This window comes from Pristiophorus japonicus, chromosome 5 (genome assembly GCF_044704955.1).
Source record: "Pristiophorus japonicus isolate sPriJap1 chromosome 5, sPriJap1.hap1, whole genome shotgun sequence".
Classification (NCBI taxonomy): domain Eukaryota; kingdom Metazoa; phylum Chordata; class Chondrichthyes; family Pristiophoridae; genus Pristiophorus; species Pristiophorus japonicus.
Genome location: NC_091981.1, coordinates 295722448 through 295738928, shown reverse-complemented (window position 1 = coordinate 295738928; position 16481 = coordinate 295722448). Strand labels below are relative to the sequence as shown.

At 45.3% G+C, this 16481-nt stretch overlaps 1 protein-coding gene across 1 annotated transcript; it reads right to left on the bottom strand.

Annotated features, from left to right (window-relative positions):
* Positions 1 to 13373: 13373 nt before the first annotated feature.
* Positions 13374 to 15728, bottom strand: LOC139264031 (transcriptional repressor scratch 1-like). The gene is made up of 2 exons (XM_070880133.1): positions 15578 to 15728; positions 13374 to 14101 (listed from the first exon to the last, which is right to left on the bottom strand). The coding sequence occupies exons 1-2, from the start codon at positions 15726 to 15728 to the stop codon at positions 13374 to 13376; spliced, it is 879 nt and encodes a 292-aa protein (XP_070736234.1).
* Positions 15729 to 16481: the final 753 nt, after the last annotated feature.

The following is a 16481-nucleotide window of genomic DNA, read 5'->3' as shown; positions in this document are numbered from 1 at the left end:
TGCTACTCCAACCCTATGCTTATTGCTCCCAAATCCCTAGCCCACCTCCCACATTATACATCTTTGGCTGATTCTTTTCTTTTGGTCGGACAATTCTGCTTTGCCTGCAGCTCCAGAGTGGCCATGTTCTGCGGAGTATTTCATCATCTCTGCCCGTCCTTATAAGCTGCGACCAAACTACCAACCAGATAGTTATCCAGCTCTTTTCAAAACTGCTAATAACTTTAAGGACTCTGGTAGCTATGTTTGCACTGTCATGGCCTATTCTCAATTTATCTAATCTCCAAAACTCCCCACAAAAAAATAATCCTCTTCATCTCTAGTCTTGCTTGAGACTCGTTAATTTAAATTAATTTCTGCGCTCACATTCCAATTTAATTAACCTGCTTACATCTACACCATCCAGCACCCTGATCTTAGAGTATTCCCCCAGTCCCTCCTGGCTATCCATTATTAACATGACCACTGCATGCCCCTCCAGCAGCAATGATGGGGCTGAATATATTCACACCACTGCTCTCGTTATTAACTAAATAATATTTATTTCCCATAGAGGTCCTCAGCGAGCAACTGCACAGAATTTCTGGATAAATCGAATGTGGTCACAATTACTAACCCAACATGGACTACCGTACACCAAATGGTGCAGAGCAAGGTAACTGGCAAGTACAGAGTGCTGATGCTCCATTTCAAAAGAAAATTACATGTAAACAGAAAGAAAGAACTTGCATTTCTATAGTGCCCTTCACATCTTACAGCAAATAAAGTATTTTTGAAGTGTAGTCACTATCATAATGTAGGAGACAGAGCAGCCAATTTGCACACAGCAAGCTCCCACAAAAAGCAATGAGATAAATGATCAGTTAAACTGCTTTTTAATGATGTTGGTTGAGGGATACATGTTAGCCAGGACACTGGGGAGAACACCCCTGCTCTTCCTCAAGAAGCATTGTGCAATCTTTCATGTCCTCAGTTTAACATTTCATCTGAAAGATGGCACCTCTGACAGTGCAGCTCTCCGTCAGTATTGCACTGGAGTGTCAGCCTGGATTATCGGCTCAACTCTCTGGACTTGAACCCACAATCTTCTGACTCAGAGTTGAGAGTGCTATCACTGAGCCACAGCTGACACTTCCTTCTATGTTTAAGAACATGACGTGGAATAAGAAGGGATCATCAAGTCAGATCCTTCTAACTCATCGTCTGCAATTTACCCTGCCGTGCACATATTCCATCTTATTTAATCAATTGATTAAGAAAACAAGACTGTGAAATTTCCACAATCAGGCAACAACGAATCATCTATCAAACGGAACAACCTATTATCCACGCATATTAAAAGAAGTTAGGGAAAAGATAGCAGAGGCACTACAACATATATATACAAATCATTAAAAAAAGAAACAGAGGACTGGCGGACAGCTAAGGTGATGCCTATATTTACAAAGGGAGATAGAACAAGTCCAGAGAACTATAGACCAATTAGCTTATCGTCAGTAGTAGGAAAGATAATGGAATCCTTACTCAAAGATGTAACATCTAGAAATTGAAAATATAATAAACAATAGTCAGCATTGAATACAAAAGGAAAGGTCATGCTTGATCAAGCTTATTTAATTCTTTGAATAAGTAACAGAAAGGTTAGACAAGGGTAATGTAGTAGATGTAATATATTTGTATTTTCAAAAGAGCTTTGAATAGGTACTGCATAGTAAACTTATGACTGATGTTAGAACATGTGAAGTCAGGGAACAAGTATCCCTGTTTTCTTAATCAATTGATTAAATAAGATGGAATATGTGCACGGCAGAGTAAATTTCTATAGATATGTAAAGAGAAAAAGGTTAGTAAAGACAAACGTAGGTCCCCTGCAGTCAGAATCAGGGGAAGTCATAACGGGGAACAAAGAAATGGCGGACCAATTGAACAAGTACTTTGGTTCGGTATTCACGAAGGAGGACACAAACAACCTTCCGGTTATAAAAGGGGTCGGGGGGTCTAGTAAGGAGGAGGAACTGAGGGAAATCCTTATTAGCCGGGAAATTGTGTTGGGGAAATTGATGGGATTGAAGGCCGATAAATCCCCAGGGCCTGATGGACTGCATCCCAGAGTACTTAAGGAGGTGGCCTTGGAAATAGTGGGTGCATTGACAGTCATTTTCCAACATTCCATTGACTCTGGATCAGTTCCTATGGAGTGGAGGGTAGCCAATGTAACCCCACTTTTTAAAAAAGGAGGGAGAGAGAAAACAGGGAATTATAGACCAGTCAGCCTGACATCGGTAGTGGGTAAAATGATGGAATCAATTATTAAGGATGTCATAGCAGTGCATTTGGAAAGAGGTGACATGATAGGTCCAAGTCAGCATGGATTTGTGAAAGGGAAATCATGCTTGACAAATCTTCTGGAATTTTTTGAGGATGTTTCCAGTAGAGTGGACAAGGGAGAACCAGTTGATGTGGTATATTTGGACTTTCAAAAGGCGTTCGACAAGGTCCCACACAAGACATTGATGTGCAAAGTTAGAGCACATGGGATTGGGGGTAGTGTGCTGACATGGATTGAGAACTGGTTGTCAGACAGGAAGCAAAGAGTAGGAGTAAATGGGTACTTTTCAGAATGGCAGGCAGTGACTAGTGGGGTACCGCAAGGTTCTGTGCTGGGGCCCCAGCTGTTTACACTGTACATTAATGATTTAGATGAGGGGATTAAATGTAGTATCTCCAAATTTGCGGATGACACTAAGTTGGGTGGCAGTGTGAGCTCCGAGGAGGATGCTGTGAGGCTGCAGAGCGACTTGGATAGGTTAGGTGAGTGGGCAAATGCATGGCAGATGAAGTATAATGTGGAAAAATGGTGAGGTTATCCACTTTGGTGGTAAAAACAGAGAGACAGACTATTATCTGAATGGTGACAGATTAGGAAAAGGGGAGGTGCAAAGAGACCTGGGTGTCATGGTACATCAGTCATTGAAGGTTGGCATGCAGGTGCAGCAGGCGGTTAAGAAAGCAAATGGTATGTTGGCCTTCATAGCAAGGGGATTTGAGTACAGGGGCAGGGAGGTGTTGCTACAGTTGTACAGGGCATTGGTGAGGCCACACCTGGAGTATTGTGTACAGTTTTGGTCTCCTAACCTGAGGAAGGACATTCTTGCTATTGAGGGAGTGCAGCGAAGGTTCACCAGACTGATTCCCGGGATGGCGGGACTGACCTATCAAGAAAGACTGGATCAACTGGGCTTGTATTCACTGGAGTTCAGAAGAATGAGAGGGGACCTCATAGAAACATTTAAAATTCTGACGGGGTTAGACAGGTTAGATGCAGGAAGAATGTTCCCAATGTTGGGGAAGTCCAGAACCAGAGGTCATAGTCTAAGGATAAGGGGTAAGCCATTTAGGACCGAGATGCGGAGGAACTTCTTCACCCAGAGAGTGGTGAATCTGTGGAATTCTCTACCACAGAAAGTTGTTGAGGCCAATTCACTAAATATATTCAAAAAGGAGTTAGATGAGGTCCTTACTACTAGGGGGATCAAGGGGTATGGCGAGAAAGCAGGAATGGGGTACTGAAGTTGAATGTTCAGCCATGAACTCATTGAATGGCGGTGCAGGCTAGAAGGGCCGAATGGCCTACTCCTGCACCTATTTTCTATGTTTCTATTTTCTATGTTTCTATCAGGATGGATAGCAAGCTGGCTACTAAACAGAAAACAGAGAGTAGGGGTTAAACGTAGTTACTCATACTGCCAAAAGGTGGGAAGTGCTGTTCCACAAGGATCGGTTCTGGGACCTCTGTTGTTCACCTTTTACATAAACAATTTGAATTCGGAAATCGGAAGTACAATTTCAAAAATTGCGGACTACACCAAAATGTGGGGTATATTTAATACAGAGGAGGACTGCAACAAAATACAGAAAGACATTAATAAACTTGCAGGAAGGGTGTGTAATTGGCAAATTAACTTCAATATTGATAAGTGTGAGATGGTACATTTTGGTAGGAAGAATAAGGAAGCCACATACACCTTGGAAAATAAGAAAGAAAGAAATACTTGGATTTATATAGCTCCTTTCACGACCACCAAACGTCTCAAAGCGCTTTACAGCCAAGTGCTTTTCAAGTGTAGTTACTGTTGCAATGTGGGAAACACAGCAGGCAATTTGTGCCCAAGCAAGCTCCCACGAACAGCAATGTGATAATGACCAAATAATCTGTTTTTGTTATGTTGATTGAGGGATAAATATTGGCCAGGACACTGGGGATAACTCCCCTGCTCTCATTCAAAATAGTGCCATGGGATCTTTTACGTCCACTTGAGAGCAGACGGGGTCTCAGTTTAACGTCTCATCTGAAAGACGGCACCTCCAATAATGCAGCACTTCCTCCGTACTGCACTGGAGTGTCAGCTTAGATATTTTGTGCTCAAGTCCTTGCAGTGGGATTTGAGCTCACAACCTTCTGATCAGAGAAACGAATGCTAACCACTGAGCCACCAGCTGACACAAGTCTAAATGAGGAACCTAAATGAGGGTTATGGGGTTCTGGATACATAATTCATAAAAGTAGAAACATAGGTTAATAAGGCCATTAAGAAAGCAAACAATGCACTGGGGTTCATTTCTAGAGGGATAGAATTGAAAAGCAGAGAAGTTATGTTAAACTTATATCGAACCTTGGTGAGACCACATGGAGTACTGTGAACATAGAAACATAGAAAATAGGTGCAGGAGTAGGCCATTTGGCCATTCAATAAGATCATGGCTGATCATTCCCTCAGTACCCCTTTCCTGCTTTCTCTCCATACCCCTTGATCCCCTTAGCCGTAAGGGCCATATCTAACTCCCTCTTGAATATATCCAATGAACTGGCATCAACAACTCTCTGCAGCAGGGAATTTCATAGGTTAACAACTCTCTGAGTGAAGAAGTTTCGCCTCATCTCAGTCCTAAATGGCCTACCCCTTATCCTAAGACTATGTCCCCTGGTTCTGGACATCTCCAACATCGGGAACGTTCTTCCCGCATCCAACCTGTCCAGTCCCGTCAGAATCTTATACGTTTCTATGAGATCCCCTCTCATCCTTCTAAACTCCAGTGAATAAAGGCCCAGTTGATCCAGTCTCTCCTCATATGAGAGTCCAGTCATCCCTGGAATCAGTCTGGTGAACATTCGCTGCACTCCCTCAATAGCAAGAATGTTCTTCCTCAGATTAGGAGACCAAAACTGAACACAATATTCCAGGTGAGGCCTCACTAAGGCTCTGTACAATTGCAGTAAGACCTCCCTGCTCCTATACTCAAAACCCTTAGCCATGAAGGCCAACATACCATTTGCCTTCTTCACCGCCTGCTGTTCCTGCATGCCAACTTTCAATGACTGATGAACCATGACACCCAGGTCTCGTTGCACCTCCTCTTTTCCTAATCTGCCGCCATTCAGATAATATTCTGCCTTTGTGTTTTTGCCCCCACAATGGATAACCTCACATTTATCCACATTATACTGCATCTGCCATGCATTTGCCCACTCACCTAACCTATCCAAGTCACCCTGCAGCCTCTTAACGTCCTCCTCACAGCTCACACCGCCACCCAGTTTAATATTGTCTGCAAACGTGGAGATATTACACTCAATTCCTTCATCCAAATCGTTAATGTATATTGTAAAGAGCTGGGGTCCCAGCACTGAGCTCCGTGGCACTCCACTAGTCACTGCCTGCCATTCTGAAAAGGACCCGTTTATCCCGACTCTCTGCTTCCTGTCTGCCAGTTCTGGCCTCCATGGAGAAATAGATATAGAGGCACTGGAGAAGGTGCAAAAAAGATTTACTAGAATGATACCAGAACTTAGAGGTTATACATATCGGCAAAGACTGAACAGGCTGGGGCTCTTTTCTCTAGAAAAGAGAAGGCCGAGGGGTGACCTAATAAAGGATTATGAAGGAGTTTGATAGGGTAGATTCGGAGAAAATGTTTCCTCTTGTGGGGGAGACCAGAACTAGGGGCCATAAATATAAGATAGTCACTAATAAATCCAATAAGCAATTCAGGAGAAACCTCTTTACCCATGGAATTTTGAGAATGTGGTGTGTGTGGTGTGGAGGGGGGAACCAGTGGGTCCCGCTCTTTACATCACTATCAAGTGACCCCCATATATGTGGATCATAGGTGATAATCCTGAGCATCCCTGATTATAATCACTCAACCATTGGTGGCCATACCTTCTGTTGCCTAGACCCCAAGCTCTGGAACTCTCTCCCTAAACCTCTCTGCCTCTCTACCTCTCTTTCCTCCTTCAAGACGCTCCTTAAAACGTACCTCTTTGACCAAGGGTCACCTGCGCTAATTTCTACTTATGCAGCTTGGTGTCAAATTTTTATTGCATAATACTCCTGTGAAGCGCCTTGAGACGTTTTACTACGTTAAAGGCGCTATATAAATACAGGTTGTTGTTGTTTTTGTTGTTGTTAATGACAGGATCAGGGCTCAGCTGTGATGTACATCATGGGTGATTAGTCTGCTATAAATAGCTAAGTTCACACATGAAGTTTGTCGATTTTTGTGTGAGGATTTGGAATGCTGCCATTGCCCCTGAACCTTGGAGTCAGCACCTTCAGGGGAAGATGAGGGAAATCTGGGAAAAATATCAGCAAGGGAATGAATTGAAACACAGTAAGCTGATTTGTAATGGATTGTACTCCTGAAATTTGCTACATCATTGGAAAAAATTCTGATCTCTAGTCCCATTGAGGTTAGCCAATTTGATACTCACAGCTTACATTAAATAACCTGCTTATATCTACATTAGCCATGCCTCTTGGCTCTTTAAACAGAGGTTTCATGTTCACCCTCACTCTTCTTTTCTTCAAGTAGTTGTTTAAGCTTATCCTCATTAGCTGGTTTATAACCCCTGGACTTGACCTTGTTGCTCACCTCTGAACCTGTCCTAATGTAACAATATTTTTGTGAGGTAAAGCAATCCAAAAACCATGCCGAGTTCTGAATCTGATCTTGAACATATCTTGTGTGGGTTATGATAATCTGGTTCGACTTTTAGTCAAAGCACCTTTGAGAAGCATCCCAGTACTGAATGAACTTTGTTGACAAGTCTTCCATTGGTTGGATACTTGAAATCATGAACTTTGTTTCTTTCCACCTTTATCAATCAGCTGCATTGATTGTGTGCCCGTCCTCCTCCAATGCAAAAAATCCTTGCCTCTATCTACATTAGACAAACATGCTATTCTTTAAGCCACACACTAGATTTGTTCAAATCCCTTTCCGAGCTATTGATTGCTTCATCCCAGTCACATAACTATATCGCTGGACGATATCCTGAAGTCTCGTAATATTACTGACCATTTTCAGTGACTGGAAGCAGCAGGGTAATATTAGGGTCCAGATCATAATTAAAACTAGTTAAGAACTACTCTTATGTCTTATGGTGTTACTGAAACCTTCCACTAAATATTTTCTATAAACAAGCTCATCTATATACCATGTTCTAACTTTCATAGAACCAGAAAATCTTATAGCACAGAAGGAGGCCATTCAGCCCATCATGCCGATGCTGACTCCTTGCAAGAGCTGTCTAATTAGTCCCAGTCCCCTGCTCTTTCCCTATAGCCCTGCAATTTTTTGCTTTTCAACAATTTATCCAATTCCTTTTTAAAAGTTACTATTGAATCTGCTTCCACCGCCCTTTCAGGCAGTGCAGTCCAAATCACTGTGTAAAAATAAATTCTCCCCTTCTCACCCTCTGGCTCCTTTATCAATTATCTTAAATCTGCATCCTCTGTTTATTGTCCCTTCTGCCAGTGGAAACAGTTTCTCCTTAATTCCTCTATCAAAACCTCTCATCATTTTGAACACCTCCATCAAATCTCCCCTTAACCTTCTCTGCTCTAAGGAGAGCAAACCCAGCTCCTCCAGTCTCTCCATGTAACCAAAATTGAACTCATCCATTCGATTGCCGCCTGTAAGAGTTGGATATGGCCCTTACAGCTAAAGGGATCAAGGGGTATGGAGAGAAAGCAGGAATGGGGTATTAAAGTTGCAAAAATGATCAGCCATGATCTTATTGAATGGTGATGCAGGCTCGAAGGGCCGAATGGTATACTCCTGCACCTATTTTCTATGTTTCTCTGTTTCTATGTAACTCACTTCCAAACCCCCATTATTCTATACAGATCTATATTCCATTTAAACTATATGAGACTCTCATTAAATTGCAAACTTATAATTATTCTCAGACATCCATTTTGCTATTCCAATCACATTATAGCACATTGCGAGTGTTTTAATGGAATGAGATTCAAATATTTGATTTTAAAAATTAATGAGCTTTTTTTTTTACATGGAAATCCCACCCAAACCGTATCTCTGACCCCTATATCCAAATGGGCGAGGAATGTGTCACAATAAAACTCGACTTCGTCCTCCCACTCCCATTTGCTCACCCCCGGGTCTCCCTGCACGGAGTGAGCCAGTCTGGCGGCACTCTGGGCTCTGGTCACTGCAGTCGGACTGAAGGGCCGATTCAGGTCCAGTAACTTACACTGTGCACACCTGATGGAAAAAGCTGAGGCTCCCGCCAACCATGTGCTCTCGAATAACCACTCAGAAAAAAAAAAAGGATCAGAAATATCCAAGAGAAAAGACATATTGTGGCAGAGCCATTGACCAGGATTCCGTCGGGGTTGGTGCTGTTCGTTAACCTACATTTATTCTGGATGTTTGCAGTTTGTAGTCTTGTCAAGTTTGGCAGCCCCTCGCCTCCTCTCCCCTTCCGACAGTAAAACAACACACATAACAGTACCGCTCAGTGACTTACGGCACAAAGGCAGTGATTTAATCTGCAGGGATTTACATTATGTTCCTCCAGTGTCTTCCTGTCCCATTAATGAACTTGCACTCGAGCTGCTGCGATGCGCCTCTTTGCAGCCATCTGCTGATCAGTTTCTCGTCAATTTCACACCAACCCAACCAGGGCAATGGTTTCAAACAACTGATCGTCGCGATTACATCTCTAATCTTTGTTTTCGCTCTCTTTTTGCCTCTCCCTCTCTCTTTGTCTCTCTCTCTCTCTCTCTTTGCCCCCCTCTCTCCCTCTCTCTTTGCCCCTCTCCCTCCCCCCTCTCTCTCCCTCTCCCTTTGTCTCGCTCTCTTTCTTTCTCCCCCCCCTCTCTCTCCCTCATTGCCTATCTGCCTCACTCTTTCTCCTCTCTCTCTGTCACTCTCTCTCCCTCTATATTCCAATCTCCTTCTCTCTTTGTCTGTCTTTCTCCCTCTCTTTCCCTCTCCCTTTGTATCCTTCTCTCTTTGCCCCCTCTCTCCCTCTCTCTTTGCCCCTCTCCCTCCTTTCTCTCTTTGCCTCCCGTCTCCCTCTCCCTCCCCTCTTTCTCTTTGCCCCCACTCTCTCTCCCTCTTTACCTATCTGCCTCACTCTTTCTCTTTTCTCTCTCTGTCACTCTCTCTCTATATATATATATATTACTCTCTCTCCTCTCTTTGTCTGTCTCTCTCCCTCTCCCTCGGTCTGACTCTCTTTCTCTGTATTTCTCTCTTTGCCTCTTGCTCCATCACTTTCTCCCTCTCCCTCTCTCCTTTCCCCTGCCTCTCTATCTCTCTTCCTCCCTCTCCCCCTCCCTCTCTCCTGTCCCCTGCCTCTCTCTCTCTCCCTCCCTCCCTCTCCCACTCCCTCTCGCCTTTCCCCACCTCCCTCTCTCTCTCTCCCTCCCTCCCTCCCTCTCCCCCTCCCTCTCTCCTTTCCCCTGCCTCTCTCTCTCTCCCCCCTCCCCCTCCCTCTCTACTTTCCTCTGCCTCTCTCTCTCCCCCTCCCTCCTCTCTCCTTTCTCCTGCCTCTCTCTCTCTACCCCCTCCTCCTCCCACTCTCCTTTCCCCTGCCTCTCTCTCTCCCCCCTCCCCTCCCTCTCTCCTTTCCCCTGCCTCTCTCTCTCGCTCCCTCCCCTCCCCTCCCTCTCTCCTTTCCCCTGCCTCTCTCTCACTCCCCCTCCCCTCTCTCCTTTCCCCTGCCTCTCTCTCTCTCTCTCCCTCCACCTCCCTCTCTCCTTTCCTCTGCCTCTCTCTCTCCCCCTCCCTCTCTCCTGTCCCCTGCCTCTCTCTCTCTACCCCTCCCCCTCCCTCTCTACTTTCCTCTGCCTCTCTCTCTCTCTCCCCCTCCCCCCTCTCCTTTCCCCTGCCTCTCTCTCTCTACCGCCTCCTCCTCCCACTCTCCTTCCCCTGCCTCTCTCTCTCTCCCACCTCCCCCTCCCTCTCTCCTTTCCCCTGCCTTTCTCTCCCTCCCTCCCCTCCCCTCCCTCTCTCCTTTCCCCTGCCTCTCTCTCTCGCTCCCTCCCCCTCCCCTCCCACTCTCCTTTCCCCTGCCTCTCTCTCTCTCCCACCTCCCCCTCCCTCTCTCCTTTCCCCTGCCTTTCTCTCCCTCCCTCCCCTCCCCTCCCTCTCTCCTTCCTTTCCCCTGCCTTTCTCTCACTCCCCCTCCCCTCTCTCCTTTTCTCTGCCTCCCTCTCTCTCCCCCCTCCCCCCCTCTCTCCTTTCCCCTGCCTCTCTCTCTGTCCCCCTCCCCCTCCCCTCCCTCTCTCCTTTCCCCTGCCTCTCTCTCTCCCCCCTCCCCCTGCCTCTCTCCTTTTCCCTGCCTCTCTCTCTCTCTCCCCCCTCCCCTTCCCTCTCTCCTTTCCCCCGCCTCTCTCTCTCTCCCTCTCCCCTCCCTCTCTCCCTTCCCCTGCCTCTCTATCTCTCCCCTCCCCCTCTCCTTTCCCCCGCCTCTCTCTCTCTCCCCTCCCCATCCCTCTCTCCTTTTCCCTGCCTCTCTATCTCTCTCCCCCCTCCCCCTCCCCCTCTCCTTTCCCCTGCCTCTCTCTCTCCCCCTTCCTCTCCCTCTCTCTGTATACATGAAACAAAAGAAAGACAAAATCAATTACGACAATGGGAAAGAATCAAATCCTATTACCGATCACAAATAAAATGCTTTACACAGAGACCATCAGACTACAAGGTGAAGGGTCGTTGCAGTCAGTGTTTGAGAGATGTCCCATCATTGTGCCTTGCCCTTTAACACAGAGTGATAATAATCGTTGCTACAAAACAGTAAAATAGTATATATTCTCCTCCGATTATAACAAACCAACAAAAGGAAGAAAGCCACACAGGAACAATAGGTGAAAGGTCTGAACTTGATTTGTCATTGCCAGAATCACCATCACTTTTTTGAAATCAAAGTCTGTGGATTTACCCAACCAGTGGATTATTAAGTAATAGATCGGATCAACCAGTGGCCTCAACTAGTAAATCGGATCGGTTCCAGTTATCTTCAACCGCTGGGGCCGATTTTAGGGGCGGAGGGGACCGCGTGAGCATCGGGCGATATGTGAATAGATTTGGGTGTGTGGGGGACGGCGGTGGTGGGGGAGAAGGAGGGCTGGGAGCGGAGATGTTGGGAACGACACAGATGTCTGGCTGTGTCTATTGAGCAGGTTGACTACAATCAGCGCCCAGTCGGTCAAAGGGCCGGCGGATAATTGCGAGGCCCCGAAAGGTGTCACGTTCTGGGAATTGTCAACACATTTCGGCTACGTGACCAGACTACCTATTCACCAATCGCCAGCAAATAGCTTTTTTATTTAAAAAAAACCCACTACCTGTTACAATATCAACCTGTTACTATTCAGAGTAACAAAAAATGGGACTCGGAGCGAGGAATTTAGCTTCCAATCATTGCAACGGAAATTTAAAATAGATATGTTATTGGAAAAATAACAACGCATACATCATATATTAAGAATTGTCTTTATTAATTATTATTATTCATTTTTAATTATGAAGTGCGCCATAATGTCTGGTGTCATTGTGCTTACAACCGTCATTTCAGATACTGGCTTAAAAATTCCCGTGAAAATTTCCCCCAGAAACTGGGAGGGTTATACACTTTTTACAATTTGTAAAAATCCTGTTTTTTTTTTAAGTTGCAAATGTTAATTACAAGACTTCTCGCGATATACAGTTCTCCTGTGTGCATGTGTCCGTGTGTTTCTTAAATGGTGATTATTAATAATAAATACAATTCCTTCTACCTGAATCTAGGAATCTGACGTTTAGTGCTACCGGGCGTGACCCTAAAATGGAATAAGACAGAGTAAGACGGTAATGGGAGTGCTTTGAAGGTGATTTTACTACGTGTTGTTCATTTATCAAAAGTCATTGAATGGCTGGGAGCTGTTAATTCAGCACCGTGACTGCCATCCCCTATACTATAATGAAACAAAGGCAGGCAATGTTAAAATGGAAGATTCATTTGTCTTAAATCCTATAAGACTACATTGGAAAATTCCCTGATATTAATTATTTATTATTATTATCCTAAATAACTGTTTTACTATTCAGAATACTGGATTAAAATGTACCTGATTTATCTGCTTATCCAAATACTATTTTTCTCTTAAAAATATCATGCATCAAATAATTATTGCTCTATAGCATAGTCCAGGCTCCTACGTGAAATATTGCCCTCAAAACTGTCTACATTATTTAATTCTTACGATTTTTCATCTTCTTTCAAAAAATTCAAAATATAGTTATCTTACAATTGGCATAGATTGAATACTGTTGCATGCATAAAATGCAAAGAGTTCGACAAAAGTAATCTAACAAAAGTTTGTTTCCATTTCTCCCTCTGAAAGTGGCAAGCGCTTTGGCATGTCAGTAACAGATTGGCAACCTGTTAAATACTGAACCCATCGATTCAATAATTAATGAATTAATTCGATAAATTAATAAATAAATAAAGTGCAACTCAATAATTTAGAAACTTCAAATTGGGTTTCAAGCGAAAAGAGTGCGGGGTTGGGGGTTGGGAGGGGGAGTGGGGAGGTTCAGTGATGGAAAGATCGAACAAATAATCACTGACTAAATAAATTAAATAATTCATAAATAAATAAATCATTTTGTTACCGGTAATGTTACCTCAAAGACGAGGGGGGAGGGGCCTATTTCTGGTCCTTGGCAAAAGTACATTATTGTCCTCCGTTTTAAAAAAAAAGGTTTGACCTCTTGATAGTTACAAACACCTTTACTGCCTTCGCTGAATTTCAGCGAGTGATTTGGCAAGGGTTGAGTGTTCTCTACAGCTTGAGTTAGGAAGTTGCTCTGTATAAAGTCTATCCGGAGATTGCAAGCAGGTATCACTTTTTTGTCTTCAGTTCTCTCTTATAGAAAATATTTTAGATGTGCTAATACGCGTAGCAATTCTTTTTCTTCTTGTATTTCGTGTTTTTTTCCGGGTTCATTGATGTTTGAGGGACTGGGGGTAATCGGTGGGAGGGGGAGTGGGGGAGGGAGGGAAGGGGAGTGGGTAATCATCAAGCTTCAATTGCATTCAGTGCCGGGACAGCGCCTTTAAAACAGGCGGATTCGTAATGCTTGTTCAGATAGGACTTCAAAGCAAAGGTCTTATTGCACCGTTTGCACTTGAAGTGTTTGAAAGCCGAGTGAGTTTGCATGTGGGCTCTGAGGTTGGAGCGGTCGGCAAAGGCTTTGCCACAGTGAGCGCAGCCGAAAGGTTTCTCACCGGTGTGTGACCGCATGTGACCTTGGAGGAGCCAGGGTCTGCTGAAGGCCTTTCCGCAGATCTCACACTTGTGCTTGAGGTCATGGGTCAGGAGATGCATGGCCATAGCCGGCATGGACACGTAGACCTTGGAGCAGGTGGGGCACTTTTTGGCCATCTTGCTGTCCAGGCTGCGGTGGGTCTGCTTGTGCCGGCTCAGGTTGGACGAGGTGGCGTAGGTCTTCCCACACTCGTTGCACGTGTGCCGCTGGATGGAGTTCCTGGGGCCGGCGACGGCCTTCCTTCTCGACCTCCCGTCGGTGATGAAGAAGGCGTCCACCGTGTAGCCCTCGCTCACCGCCGCGTCCCCGTTGATGTAACCGGTTGTAATCCCCGATTGCGGGCTGTCTGGCGGCTCCGAGTCCGGGACTCCGTACTCACCGTGCACCGCTGCATAGATAGGCTCGGCCGAAGACAGCTTAATGGCGTTCTGGGGGTCTCCATCGTAAACGGAAGGCGTGATATAGTCACTGATGTACCCTGGCGATTAAAGAGAGAGAGAGAGAGATGAATATCTTTGTTCACTTAATTCATTAAGGACGAGAGGTCACGGCAGAAATCATCGTGTCCTTAAATACAGCTTCCTGTTTTTTTTGTTGCAGTTTCTGCTATTTATATACCGCAACAAGCAAACTGCAGTTTGCAATTTATTTTTAGTAACATTACGAATGGGGAACAAAAGCTAGGGCCCATGCGCTATAAATGTAACCCGCCTCGAGAAATGACTTCACAGTGAACGAGCCAATAACAAGCACATTGCATTAGCTCCGAGTTGCAGTTTCTGTGTGTGTGTGTATATATATATATATGAATAAAATAATTGCATTTAATTCGTCTTAAGTGCACACACACTCACACACACAATAACAGCCATCGCAGCGTCTATCGTGGAGATCGAGGGGATTGTTCTGAACAGGGCCGCATTCCAGTGAATGAAACTGGATCTCTGAGCAATCAACAAGCTGCTCATTCTCACTGCCTTTGTAACATCATCAGATGTAAAATCCAATTGAGCCCCAACATTGGGTCAGCGAGATAGACTGCACGGTGCCTGGGATTACATGGCCCTGCCAATAAAGTCCCATTGTGTCCTTAAACAAACATCGCAACGCCAGGGGACAGCACGGCCCATAGCTCTGCGTGTAACGCATGCAGTAATAAATAAAGCTATCGTGACCCTCTCGGAAATGAGAAGTACACTGTGAAATAAAATCAAACACACACACACACACACACACACAGATCCTTTGTTAGCATCAAATCGCTAGAACCGGAGTCAAGGCTGAGGGACAAGTGTAAGTCAGGGTTTGCAATCGATTTTTGTTTGAATTTCATTTGTCTGAAGAAGCAACAAGCATGATTGTATTGTTATTAATAATACATTACGGTAGAGATTGGTCGCTGGCAGTTGGAGCAAGGAACGGCGCACCGAGGAGCCGATAGACCATTGCTAGCGCTCACATATATACTGCAGTCTTTTCTAACTTTCTCTCCTCTCTACCTCTAGGTGCAGCCAGTTGCTACATGCGAGGCTGTCCCCTTTACATTTACAGAATGAACACAGCATCCTCTCTTCCTTCCCTTTAACTCCCACCATTAAAAAAACACACACACACAGGACCTCGATCATCATCCAAAGGTTTGACAAAAGTAGATGTTGAATTAGAGAAATACATATATATTTAAAAGCGAAGGGGGAAGCCGCATCAAGAAACAATGCAATCAATGAAAACATCATTCTTGGATAAATACCTCAAAATACTACACGCAATGCGTAAAATGCTTACAGAGGCTTATTTTTTGCACGCATCCCCTGATGCAGTTAGTCCAACAAGGAGATTTTTTCTCTCTCTCGCGTATGTTTGGTGTTAATCTTTGCAAATGCGGCGTGGAGAATGGAGAGACCGAGCAATGATGGTGCACGACACAGCAACAGATCAAAGGACGGGAATTTACCTTTTTCCTGCAATCGAGCAGTTAGACTTCCAACGTTATTGGTGGCGCGCCTGCCATAAGGGTTATCGTAATCAGAGCTTGGCGATGGGATGCTGGTAGCGGATGGGAAATCATCAAGCTTGACTTTCTTAACCAGGAAAGATCGCGGCATGTTTTCCTTCTGCGGGGCAGAGAGCGAGCAGGCTTTACCTTCAGTGCTGGACAGCTCCCAGCGGCTCCTGTGCTGGGGGGGGGGGGGGGGGAGGAGAGCCTAAGGTTTCGTTTTAGCACTGGACAGCTCCCAGCGGCTCCTGTGCTGGGGGGGGAAGAGCTTGGGGTTTAATTTCAGCACTGGACAGCTCCCAGCGGCTCCTGTGCTGGGGGGGGGGGAGAGCTTGGGGTTTAATTTCAGCACTGGACAGCTCCCAGCGGCTCCTGTGCTGGAGGGGGAAGAGCCTGGGGTTTAATTTCAGCACTGGACAGCTCCCAGCGGCTCCTGTGCTGGGGCAGAGTCCCGGCTTTTAATTTCAGCGCTGGGCAGCTTCCCGCTCCGCTCCTCCCTGAAGCTGGCTGAACGATGAGAATGAATTCTACAGGCGGTGAGGTCAGCAGCTGTAGGTTTTATACAGTCGCGATCAGGTGGTAAATGGAAATGCTTAATTCAGTCCATCAAAAATTCTCCGGGGATCCACATTACGCCAGACGAATTTAATCTTTCGTTTGCTGTCGCCACACTCTCTATTTCTCTCCACCACCTCCCTATCTTTTTTTCCCAAGAATGCCTCGAGTTCCTATTAGTAGTTGAATCACACAGATCAAAAAGGGTTGATCCCCTGGACTGTGCGGATCTAATTCTGGATAGGCCCTTAACACCTCTCAAAGGGTTTCAGTGTCCGTTGTTAGCGCTCCCACTTCAGTCAGGCAC

Bases quoted from the DNA above. Each gene is read 5' to 3' on its own strand.
- LOC139264031 (XM_070880133.1), bottom strand. From the start codon at position 15,728: ATGCCGCGATCTTTCCTGGTTAAGAAAGTCAAGCTTGATGATTTCCCA. The intron at 14,102-15,577 runs GTAAATTCCCGT...TTTAATCGCCAG, and splicing joins TGCTCGATTGCAGGAAAAAG to GGTACATCAGTGACTATATC.